Source organism: Tasmannia lanceolata, unplaced genomic scaffold (genome assembly GCF_043159265.1).
Source record: "Tasmannia lanceolata isolate RefF3 unplaced genomic scaffold, GAP_Taslan_0.1 ptg000015l, whole genome shotgun sequence".
Classification (NCBI taxonomy): domain Eukaryota; kingdom Viridiplantae; phylum Streptophyta; class Magnoliopsida; order Canellales; family Winteraceae; genus Tasmannia; species Tasmannia lanceolata.
In genome coordinates this window covers 60386120-60398903 of record NW_027518692.1, presented here as the reverse complement: position 1 = coordinate 60398903, position 12784 = coordinate 60386120, and the positions used below count along the sequence as shown (strand labels likewise).

Below are 12784 nucleotides of genomic sequence, written 5' to 3'. Positions count from 1 at the left end.
CTCCTCTAGGTTAGAGAGAGAAAGAGGAGAGAGATAGACACATGGGGAGTCGATTTATCACTGCCCTTTATTAAGAAAAATTATTTACATTGTACTAAGAATAGATATACGTGTTAAATGGAGAAATACTTGCAATTTTCTTAAGGGTGGTGATAAATTCACCCCATTCTAGGATGAATTCACCCCGTATGTTTCAAAATGGATTGTACAACCCACAGCCCCACACCAAAGGATGATCCAAACCGTCCATTTGACGGGCCACAACGTAAATAGGTTGTGCCCCAAAAATCATTTCCATAGGATGATCCCAACCGTCTGATCTATGTAAGTTTCCATAATGTGAGCCCCTCTTTAGACCAGAGGGTTAGAATCATCCTATGGAAATGATTTTTGGGGTCCATCGTATGGACAGTTTGGATCATCCTTTGGTGTTGGCTGTACAGTCCACTTTGAAAAATACTGGATGAATTCATCCAAGAAGGGGGTGCATTTATCATTGCCCTTTTGTTAATACCCTTCAAACAACTTCATAAATATGTGCTACGAGCATTCGTCTCACCTAATAATTCACAAATCTGATATTCATAACTATAAAACATCAAAACATGAAAAATGGCCGAATAAAATTGAGCAAATTTTCTATGGGCAAAAAAATATAAATTTTTTTACATTGAAAGTAATTCGAATTGAAATTTGTGTGAATTTAACTTTTTTCTATATATTAATTTTTTATTATTATTTATAACAATTGTTTTTTGCCCACCTCGGAGAAAATTCCTAGAAGTGACCTGGACCCACGGGTCGACCCGGCCCACCCATAATTTCAGGGTCCAGGTCCCAATAAAGTGACCCGTTTCAATTTGACCAACGGGTCCACCCGGCCCGTCAAAACTGATCCGAGCCGGGTGGACCCGCAGATGCCCGTTAAAAAAGCCGAATACTTTTTGGAGGAGAGGAATAGAGGATATGTGACGAAAATACCCGAAACCTATTAGGGTTTTTAAAAATATAAAGCGATTTGTGTGTGTGTGTGTGTGTTGGGGGTGGTTTCATGGAATTGAATAAATCATTAAGATTCTTGGGCCACGATATGCATGTGTAAAATAGTGGGCCCAACCCATCAGAACATGAGACAATGGGCCATACGGCCCATACCTATCAAAATATTCACCCGAATTTTTCCCATTCTGTCTATTTGCGTATGACATTTTGCTAACTATGCTCTAAAATACTATGGGTCCCACTGCAGATCCCAATGAAACGCTCCTAGCAAGCAAAGGAATTTAGTACTGCACTTATGCAAAGATGAGATAAAATATTTGAATCTTTTAGTCAATGTAACCGTACCTAAAGATTTAAGAAAAAAAGAATACAAAATAGGGGAAGATCACTAGCTTACATACAAGAGCTCTACATCTTTTCTTTTCTTTTCTTTTCTTTTCTTTTTTTATAGGTACAACAAGAGTTCGCCCTAGAAGCACAGATTAAAAAACCCCAAAAAAAAATCAGCAGAAGAGGGAACCACAAGAACAATCAGGGCATAATGCCAAGGAGTAGAATTATTGTTCTAGTTTATACCTAAAAATTACATTCACACTTCCTTACACACAAACTTTATATTATCAGATCAAAGATCATAACTTTTATTCACAAACTGAATTGGAAAAAGAAGTAAACTCATCTGTTTGAAACACTGCAAGGATTCCCATTCTCGGGTGGGCGACCCACTCTAACATTTACTAGCTGGGCTGCTGCACGGGCGGCTGCCGATGCTCGCTCTGCAGAGGCAATGGCAGCTCGAGCTCTTTCCAAGATGTCACTTGAGTTTGAACTTGCCTGTGTTATCTGATCACCCAATGGTCCATCTTTTTGAATATTGGTATCTGGTTGTTTGGTTTTATCAGGACAAACTAAAGAATTATTGTTGTTAGAAACAGCAACTTTAGCAGTGATGGGAGCTTGGAGAGTTTGAACATGTCGAATTCCTTGAATTTGGTCTGTGGGCACAATGGAGCGTCCCTCCTTAGACAGTGAAACATCAACAGACCTCTCCACAATGGGTGTTTGCAAATCTGCAGCTCTACTGCGTATTTGATTTGATCCATCCTACAACAATTAAGGGTTATTATCATTACGTGAAGGAAATTTACCAGCTATGAATAATGAATGTTTGTGATAAATTCTAGGAATGAACAATTAACACTCCAGATAAGCAAACTTTTAACTGTCACAATCCCTTGCTGTTCCTATGAAAAACTATACCTACCTAGCAAAGAAACAAATAATATCCCACAACACAATATGAAAGAAATGAATATGCTGCAGAAATAGCATGTGTCAATGCCTACCCCAAAAAACAACCATATGTATTATTAATCATAGAGTTGATTGACGGAAGAAGGCTTGCTAGTTTGAGTCAACCAAGAGATGATTGGTAGCTAAGATGAGAAACAAGGAAGGCTAATTTGACCACCATGGAAAGCTCATTGAGCTATTAACTAATGTTGACAAGCCTCTGATATTTTGGTTGGCAGAAATTTTCTTCAAGGACTATGGTAATTCCTATATTAGATGGTGGAAACTTACAGCAAGTTGCTAGGTCCAACTTAATTGCACAAAGTAAAACCAATATGTAACAGTAACAGATCGCCAAAAAAAAATACCAGCAAATCTTCGTGTTTTTTACTGAATTCCACTTCAGTGCTAGAAGAGTCCCATTCCAGGCTGTACTCATGAGCAATTTCCTTTAAAATCCTGAGTTTTAAATCTCCAGATGGAGCTTTAACTGAAAGTTTCTCAATTATCTGCAACATCAGGAAAAGTAAAAACCATTGATACCCTAGTTACCACGAGATATGCCACACTTGCAAAATTTCCGTAAACAAACACATTATACAAATCAGATACAACTTACAGCACGGTTGACGTTAGTGTCTGGTCGAAGCTCAGAAGCAGCCGAAATGAACTCCTTGCCGTATTTTGCAGTGAACAGATTCTGCACCTGCATTAACTCTGGTAAATCTGAACATCTCGGAGCAGCAAAGATTATGCTTGCAATTGCTTCCTGTAGTTCTGAGGGGCACTCCCTGTCATGTTGAAGAATGTTTACAAAGATGAGTCATCAACATTTTTTATTTTTTTAAATGGTAGCCAATTATATTAAAAGAGAAGACCAAGATGGTCAAAATACAAGAAAAGAAGGAGAATACAACATCACTCCTAAACTACAAGTGTATATGATCACGGAGGGAGAGAGTCGAAGAAAGCTAGAGATTGCTTCAATACTCCCTCTCTAGCTAACCCATCTGCTATCTGATTAGCGGATCGCCGAACATGATTAAAAACAACCTCTAGGGACCTCACCCAGTCATTGACATTATTTTGTCAGATAAAAATATTCAACAAACTAGCTTTATTCAGAACATTTCATATCTTAACAAATAGGCAAACCACCTTTCGTTAAGCAAATCAAGATTTCCTCTGAATCATAGACTTAACAAATCCTTGAAAGAAATAATTTCTTACCAAGAACTATATGAGCCAGCTTGTTCTTTTATCACACTTGATCCTACAACTATGATTGTCATCGAACCCGTGGGTTTATAGGTTTTATGCTAGCAGACCTCATTGTGACGTTGTGGGCTAGGGTTCGAGTCACGGAAACAACCTCTCTGCAAAGCAGGGGTAAGGCTGCATACGTCTAGCCCTCCCCAGACCCCGAAAGGGCGGGAGCCTCGTGCACTACGCTGCCCCTTTCTATGCAAGCACCTCATTACTATCAATTTGCTGTGAAATCAATTATAAAAACTTGTCCTTGGTTAAGAGTTCAACCAAGGCAAAAAAAGCAGGTTGCCATTTGAATGAGTTACTGACAATTCGATTCGATAGGACAAAACTAGGTTTACTTAAGCAAGTCAACTTGTTTAACATCGTGCAGTAATAACAAATTTATCTCAAAAGTACTGTAGAAAAAAAAAAGAACAAGCAACTTTTTTAGGTGGGGTGGGGGAGGGTTGATGAAAATATCATTTAGAACATAAGAGAGAGTAAGACGGTAAGACTCAAGATACCCATTGTTACGCGGGGGGGAGGGGGGGAAGGGAGGGATTCAGAATGCTGGAAATATTGTGAACGTCAATCAGTTAGTCTGTTAACCTTGAATTATGACTTAGAGGCACCCTTTTTTTTTTGAAAGAAGACAATTTTATTGATACTGTGAAAGTTACATTGGGGACTAGAGGTCCCAACTCCTAGACCAGTTAAAACCAAAGAAGAAAATCTACTAATTCATCCGCTACAGTCAGGACCACCCATCCATGCACTGCCATCCAGCCAAGTAACTAATTTACCTCCCCTACTATCTAGAATCACAGCCTAGAGAGTCTTCACCACTCCCCCAAAACTCCATAGCGTTACCCCAAGGCCTCCAACAGATTGAATCTAACGAAAAATGCCATATTTGGGGGCCTCTCATGCAAGGCTTTCCTCATAACAGACTTGTCATCACCATTTAGATAGTCATTTAGTTTGGTGATCTAGGCAATCCATCAAAACTGGAAGAGACTCAACCATGCTATGCCGAGTCTGGAACTCTAGCAGATATACAACCCCAGAAAACGGGATCAGGACTTCCAGAGGGTCGCTGATCGCCAAGCCTTTCTCCACCGTACGGCAACCCACTGCCTCAATGTGGAATCGTTTTTGGCTCCATCCAAAACAAAATCAGAACCCCAAAATCCTGGTGAAGTCCCAGAACAAAATAGAGAGGGAGAGCTGGCTACTTAGGGAAGTTGGTCTTCTCGGTTCCTCAAGGGAGGCCATTCCTTCTTTATTAAGGATCCTGTGTTCAAGACTAGATGGAGAGGTCCTTTTAATAGCTACATCAAGGAGTATGGAGCCTTGGAACCTCCACTCCTAGGGAAGAAAGCTATAAGTCTGACAATACGCCTCCCTAGCTACCAATAAATATGAAAAATCAAAACATCCAACTAATTTTAATTGTTATAGCCTTCTCCAACCCCGCGAACCCCAGCTATAGATTTAGCTATAGGTAGGACCAAATCTAGGAGGCTTGGAATAGAACTTTAAGAGTCTAAACATTCTGCAAAATTCCTTCTTTACACCCGGTTCGGAACCCAGGATAGAGCTCATCGTATTCATAATGAACTGATCTTGGGAACTTAAACCCCCGACTGGGAAGGTTGAATCTTTGTAAAAACAGGTTGAATCTTTGTAAAAACCACCAGGTTCGCGATTGACGAAATTCTTCCTGACATATGGAGCATGCTTCCGTCTAATGTGAGGGATGGGTTTCTTGGGACTCACCAACAATCCCAAAAAATCTTCATGCCTCTATTCCGGTCCCATCAAGCCATTTTCTGGAATAGCTAACGGCTCCATCTCAGGCCTCCTAGCAATGAAATTTGAATTTGAATTTAAAATCCCAATGGGGCCCAACGGTTCACCAAGCAAGGACCTTGAGGTCATCGGAGGCCGATCCGCCGCTAAGGAGGAACCTGGTTTTTGGATGGTAGATTCAGGGGTTTCCTTCGAGAGCTCAACCCCAATGGGATAGACCTGGTCATAGATTTTGAGCTTTACACCAGAATTGGGGAAGAGCCATCGAGGGGCTAGAATCTTAGCCGAAAGGAAGCTCATACAATTCTGATGGTTGCCCTCCATCTTGGTTTCTACAACCTTGCCAAAGAGGCCCCCTAAAACCTTCACCGTAGAAACAGCCCAAGCATGCAAAGGGATGCCATAAAAACGAATGCAAAGGGACTTAGAGGCACACTTGAATGTCGTTTCTTGAAGATAGTTGGAGCCTCCCAACCTGCAAGGGATTTGGGCAACTCTATCTCTAGGAATCAACCATGCTAGACTCAATTTGGTCTCAAGATGTGGTTTGCACTGCCACTCTGAGATGGGTGTACTTGAGTCTCCTTAATAATGCCCAAAAAGAACAAGTTTAAAGAGATGCAAACGAGATTCTCCACAATCCCACAATTGCGATGTTGATCAATCATGGCTAAAGATTGAAGCAAACATTATCTAGTGACATCAACAAAATCATAAGAAAATGATCAAGTCAAACACCTTTAGCAATGTCTAAAGAACTAAAAGATAAAGAAAAATACTATGCAGTGATAACTACAGATCTATGCAAAAGATCAAGGCAAGCACTTTTTAGGAGATGCTTATAAATCTAAGAAACTTGATCAAGACCAAGCATGGAGTCAACAGATCGAAGCAAACAGACCAAAAAAACACTGTAGGTGTTGATGTACATTGTATCTGAGCAATTAGATCAAAGAAAAATATGACAATCGATGATGTCTACTGTATTTTATCAAATAACCCTCTCTCTTTCTACCTGTTCTGAGTCATTTGGGCCCACCACTTAACTAGTCTGCTCTTGATAAAATGCACTAGTTTTCTAACTTGAACTAGGTTCTACCCTGACTCGGTCTGGAGGCCTTGTTCAGTCCTCCTACTAGCATCTGGTGCGTTTAAAACCTCTCTAGCCTATGCGTTAAATAGATTACTACGAGGCTTAAATTTCCTATCACTTTCCGATCTGAGACTAAACCTTTGAAGTAAAAAACACCATTAATGATTCTACAGAAAACCAAACCAAAACAAGGGTAATTTTGCAAATCATTCTCTAAATATTTAAAATACTTCTAAAATAGCACGCTCATTTGATGGTAAGGCAACAAGGTCTCCCACCTTGTGTGTGTATTCTATTCATAGAACAAAGAAGATAGATAGATATAGGCAGATTGAGAGAGAGAGGGAGAGGCACTAAGAAGATGAATTCGATTCACCGTAAAGAAAAGGGCTGGTCATCATTTCCTGTTCCAATGTCGAGGTTGAGTAAAAAGTTATGACATACCTAGATGGTAGAGTACCAACAAAATAGGAAAAAAATTAGACTCATAAAGAAGATAATGACAATTTCAAACCCACATTAATATATGGAAGTGTACGAGAATCTGGTCCTAGCTTCACATTGTGGCTAGAAAGAATGACAAAACACATCGATCTAGTCTTCTTTGTTGAAATAGGGACTGTTAATGTCATTTATGATGGCCCTATCATACCAGTGGCACACTTATGATATTGTTATTTTCTTCATGGATATAAGATGATTTAGAGGTTGTGGGGTTTTTTACTCTCTCTCTCTCTCTCTCTTAAAACCCAAACCCCTCTAAACCTTGAATTTTGGAGATAAAAAAGATATCCTCTCCCCCTTCCTTCTGTGGAGCAAGCTTCCTCCTCTCCTATCTTCCCTTTTCTCCCCTTTTCTTTCCCACTCACGACTAGGTGAGTCGCCCCCTTTCCCCCTCCATTGCATCTCCTCTCTCTCATTCACTCTCTTTCCCTCCCTTCCCCTCGTCTTTCTTTGCCTCACTTCTTCTTCACCTCTCCTTCCTCTCACCCTCACAGATGGGTTTATAAGTTGGCACCCTTTTACCTCATTTTCCCCCTTTCTCTTTCCCCTATTGAACTTGTTTATCCACTCCTCTCCTCTTTTATCTTGTGGATGAGATCAACCCTCTCTCTGTCTCTCTTCTTGGACTCTTCCTACATCACGACGACCAAGGCACAAAGCCTAGCACGCCGCCTAGATATGGATCCTATCACCTCTATTTTCCGCAACCTTTACCATAATCTTTCTCCTTGAAATCTTTCCCACCAACTTGTACCTCTTTACTATAATCATTCCAAACCCTTGTCATTTTATTATCCTACTAAACCTAGAGATCTCCAATTACTTCCTTACCTCCAATTACTTCCTTACCCTATTAGTATTGCTTGGGCTATAAATAGGTAGTGTATTAATAAATTCTGACCTTATTGGTATTACTGGCTATAATTAGGTAGTTTATTAATAAATCTGATTTTCTAGGATAAATTTTACTGAGGTCTAATTTTTATTCATTAGATAGCTCATCCCGTTTTGGGGATTATTGTATGGAATATTCTTGGACGAAGTTATTTCTTTTGAGGGGTGAACTCGAAAGCTTAGAATTTCTATGAAAACATTTGTTGAGTTTGATTATTTATGTTTTATTTATGCTGGTTTATTAATGCATATTGTTGTTTTTATTATGCTGGTTTATGTTTTTATTGAATTCTCGTAAGTCATCCTGTGGACCCTAGGTTTGCATCACATATACAGTGATACAGTTGTCTTCCCTTATCCATTTTGCATCACATATACAATTGTCTTCCCTTATCCATTTTGGTTTCGATTGCTACGGAAATGGAAACGCTTCAGTTTCGGTTGGAAATGTTGGTGGAAATCCTATAAGATCACAAAAATGTATGAAAACATATGCAAATGATAGAATTTTAAGATGAAACTTCAAAAACGTTAGAATATGCATAAATACACACTTAGAAACCCTAACATAAACAAAGCAAAACAAAATATCCATAATGGTTTAAAAACATCAAACACCTGGTGACCTAAATTGTTGCGCTTGCGCATGTCTGGTAATTCAATACATGCCACATTTTACATGTAATTCATTTAAATATTTATAAATAATGCATACACCACATTTCATGTGCAATTCATATAAATATAATTATGTAACACATACTAACATAGTATGTGTCACTAATCCACTTACGGTTTTGGTTTCGGTATTCATTTTTTTAGTCAATATTTCAGTCATTTTGTGTTGGTTTTGGTGGAAATTTAAAACCATGTCAAAGGAGATAGTGTTGCCATGAAAGTGTTGTGATACACTTGCCACAGAGATCCATAGCTGGTCAAGCGAAAAGGGTGAAAGGTAAGTTGGGTGAGGAAGTTTCATCTAGAAAAACTTCTCTCTTGTCTTTATCCAGAATGATATGGCTAACCAAGAGGTAAGTCTTGCTGTTTCCTCCGGGCAAGATTCCCCCTTGTTGCACTGGGTAATTCCTATAAATCCCACAGAGGGGTTAGTCTTTTCGAGGATAAAGTTACTCCTCAATACAACCATGCACACATTCTTAACCGAATAAGTAGATCATGAACTCTAACTAGGGAAGAAGGCATGTCACCTAAGTGAAGGTCCAATTGAAACAAAAAGAAAATCTTACTAAAAGCAGCGGCAATCATAGTGATTGAATGATCATTTTAGACATTTTTCATCTTCAATTGATCATGAACTCTAATTAGGGAAGAAGGCACGGCACCTAAGTGAAAGTCCAATTGAAACAAAAATAAAATCATACTTAAAGCAGGGGCAATACTAGTGATTAAATGGTCACTGTAGACATTTTCTTCTTCAGAATGGATTTTCTTAGGTAGCTTGAAAGCTTGGAAATTCTTCTTTTGAGAGCACCAATTATAATCTATTGGAGCTCTGAATGATCTTGTTCTTAACCTATGACTTGACAGTTCATGAAATCAATTTCTAGACATCGAACAAGTAGATAATTCATTATGATGGAATATGCATGGTGATTATATCAAACATATGAACAAATGTGTGCAGTAATATTCAATAAACCTAAAATTTCCTTTCCTAACATACTGATGGAGGCTATATAGTTAAGGCAATGGTTATGTTGTCAAGGACCATTGATTTTATTCAGTAAAAGAAGATTCACTTCTTAAGCAAGCACAAAACTTATTGTTTATTTCCATATGGAAAAAGAAAAAAAAGAAAAGCGTAAATGTAGCAATAATTTAGTCAAATATATAATAAGCAAGTCAATGTAAGACAACAGTCCACCTCTTGGTTTCGAGAATAGGAACGCGTGCAAGGACGAATTCACAGAATAGCTCTAGGATCTCATAGGCAGCCAAAATGTTTTGTTCGCGTATAACATGCTCCACCTAGCAAAAAGGAGAGAAATTAATGCCATAATTAGAATCTAACCCTTCACCATAAGTATCAGTAACCTGATTAATTCTATGAGTACCCGGATTCGGGCAATAGGTTCTTGCCCAGTCTGGAGGAATTGTGCTATCTCCTTGCGCATCAGTTTGAGCTGCACCTCACGCTTGTTTCGAAGTAGTTTGATTCGTGAAATGGCTAGACTCAAGCATGTTTTGCTAGAGAAATACCAACCACCCAAAAGTCAAGTAAATCAGTCTCATTTTTTTTCAAAGAACTAAAACTATGATTCAACCCATTGAAAGAAAAATCCGTGCTAGAAATTATAGTTTCTTTTGTAGAAGCGATATCAGAACAGATACAACAAGTGCTGCATTCAGAAAAATAGCAATCTTGCGAAAAAAAAAACATAAGGAAACATACCATTTGCCCAAATTCATAGGATTTTTTCTTTGGGGATTATAATCACTTACAGAAGAAGATAAATCCAAGTTAGGGTTTATGGGATCTATCTACATTCTGAAAAAATGAAAATCTCGATAGAAAACGATCAGAATGATAAAAACCATACGCTAAAATTGAATAATTTCCTATAATGATTGAGATCGGATCTAGGGTTTATAATTCAGGCTACAAAAAATCAAACTAAAATAAGAAACCTGCAAATTTTATTGGAAAAATTATCCAGCGAGAAGGAAAAAAAAAAACGTACAATTCAAACATATCAACCCACGAAATTTAAAAAAAATAAAAATAAAAAATAACATAAAAAATCAAACAAATGATTCGTCGACTGACCATTTGGTTCCTAGAAGACCCCGATTGAACAATGAATTGAGGAGTGACATCGCGCAATATGAGACTCCTTGCTTTCTAAGGATTTTACACTTTATATGGACACACCGTGAATGCCAAAAGACGAGTCACTAGGCAGATGGTCACCGCCTATGGCAATCGTAACTATCATGCAATCAAGACCGTCGATCTTGTACTTGGTGGCCCACCAACGAGTGGAACTATTGATCTAATTTTAAGGCCCGTGAATGGAAATTCAATCCGAGGAAAAACAACAGTTGAACTAACTCTTCCTAGCAAAGCCCTAAAAAGAAACCTGGATCAAGGGTTAGGATCATCCAATGAAGGGAGGAGCAATGGTCTAAATTAATTGCGACACTAGGTCAACGGACCTGATTACCTGTAACATTTTTAGGGAAATGATATAATCTCCCCCTTTTCTTCCTCTGCCCCCCCTCTTGTAGTGTAAAAATAGCAGTCATAAATACACTTGAAGGGAGTGGTCCGGAGAAGAAAAGGGGCGAATATATCACCTTTCCACAAAAGTATTCATAAACCATGGGCCTGCAATCAGGAAATTGGTTGAGGGTATCTTTTGCCTTTTGGTGCGTTGCCCATTCATACTGAGAATGGACATATAAACAGATCGAGAGTCTCATTAGATGCCACATAGATTAGTCCTTATTTGCAAAGGGAAGTGATAAAACCGCCCCTTTTGATTACTTAGGACACCCTACAGTAGTGTACGTGGCAATCAGCCCCATTGAAACCTTCTAAAGTGAAGTACATCAGCCCAATCATGGTTGTCCAAACCTTATGATATTGCTTTGGCCTTTGGATTGTTGAAAGGATAATCCTCCGTGTACACTTGACTTATCTTATTTCTCACCAAGTATATATTAATCCTTTATTGCCGGTTAGTATATGCATAGTTGTCAAATTAGATACCTTTATAACAATTTTTTAATGAAAAATCATTAAGGCCATGTTTGGACAACCATGATTTTTTTTTCCCAAGGAATATTAGCTTATGCAATGGTGAGGAAGGGCAAGAGAGGGAGAGCTAGGATGAACTGAGTGAGAAGAGCGTGAGAAAAAAATACTTAAAAACAGAGGGATAAAACAAAAACCGCACAAAATATAATTGGGAAAATTACATTTACACCCCCTCTAGTTTCTGACACATACACTTCTACGCCTGTGGTTCTAAATGTGACAAGTACATCTCCTGAGGTTTCAAAACGTGACAAGTACACCCCCTCCGTCAACGGTCCGTCAGTTTAACCTGATGGAAAAACTGAAACTAACCATGGTTAATATTTTACTAACATAAATACCCTCATTTGCAGAGGGATTAGGGTTACGGCATTTCCCACTGCCGCCGTCGTACCTTCGGCCAATGCCGTTACCTCCACCACAGACAATGAAATCCCAACCTATGGCTACATCAAACCCACATTTCAAGAAAAAAACATTGATAAAAACAAAAAAGCCTAAAATATTAGAGTTTATGTGAAAATCATGATAATAGTGCTAATGAAGACAAATAAAACTCCTAAATTGAGAGTTTATGTTGATTCAAACCCTAATTTTTAGTTTTCAAGCCTGAAAACTCTAATTTTTAGTTGAGGAAGACGAGAGGGCATTTTGGTCATATCCACCTCATCGTCTGGTCCGTCCAATTAAAAAAACCCAACGGAACCACAGGGGGTGTAGTTGTCACGTTTAGAACCACAGGGGTAGAAGTGTATGTGTTAGAAACTAGAGGGGGTGTAAATGTAATTTTCCAATATAATTTGTTTTTCCTTGATTTTTGGCCACTTCACATCCTTCTCTCACTCATGCTCTCTCATGTCTCCTTTTCCACCATCTCTTGCCCTCTCTCTTACTACTTGATAAACCAATATTCTTTGAAAAATGTCTTGGCTGCCAAACATACTCAAAAAGATTTTAAAATACTCTTAAATACTCACGAAAAAAAGAACGGATCAAATTGCCCATTCATATGGTCTTCGTTGCCCATATTTGTTGGGCCTGACTTAGATAGGTCGTATGCTAAAAATCATATCATCTTAGCCCTCCCAACTATAGAGGTTTCTATAATGTGCGAGGCATGTTTGTATGTGCGAGACAACGTATCACAATTCAAC

General features: G+C 38.6%; 1 protein-coding gene across 1 annotated transcript; it reads right to left on the bottom strand.

Annotated features, from left to right (window-relative positions):
- Nucleotides 1-1514: 1514 nt before the first annotated feature.
- LOC143892792 (Regulator of Vps4 activity in the MVB pathway protein) lies at nucleotides 1515-10886 on the bottom strand. Its single transcript, XM_077397656.1, has 6 exons — nucleotides 10638-10886; nucleotides 9925-10057; nucleotides 9735-9838; nucleotides 2915-3086; nucleotides 2664-2804; nucleotides 1515-2106 (listed from the first exon to the last, which is right to left on the bottom strand). The coding sequence occupies exons 1-6, from the start codon at nucleotides 10685-10687 to the stop codon at nucleotides 1678-1680; spliced, it is 1029 nt and encodes a 342-aa protein (XP_077253771.1). The 5' UTR covers nucleotides 10688-10886; the 3' UTR covers nucleotides 1515-1677.
- Between the last annotated feature and the right edge of the window lie 1898 nt (nucleotides 10887-12784).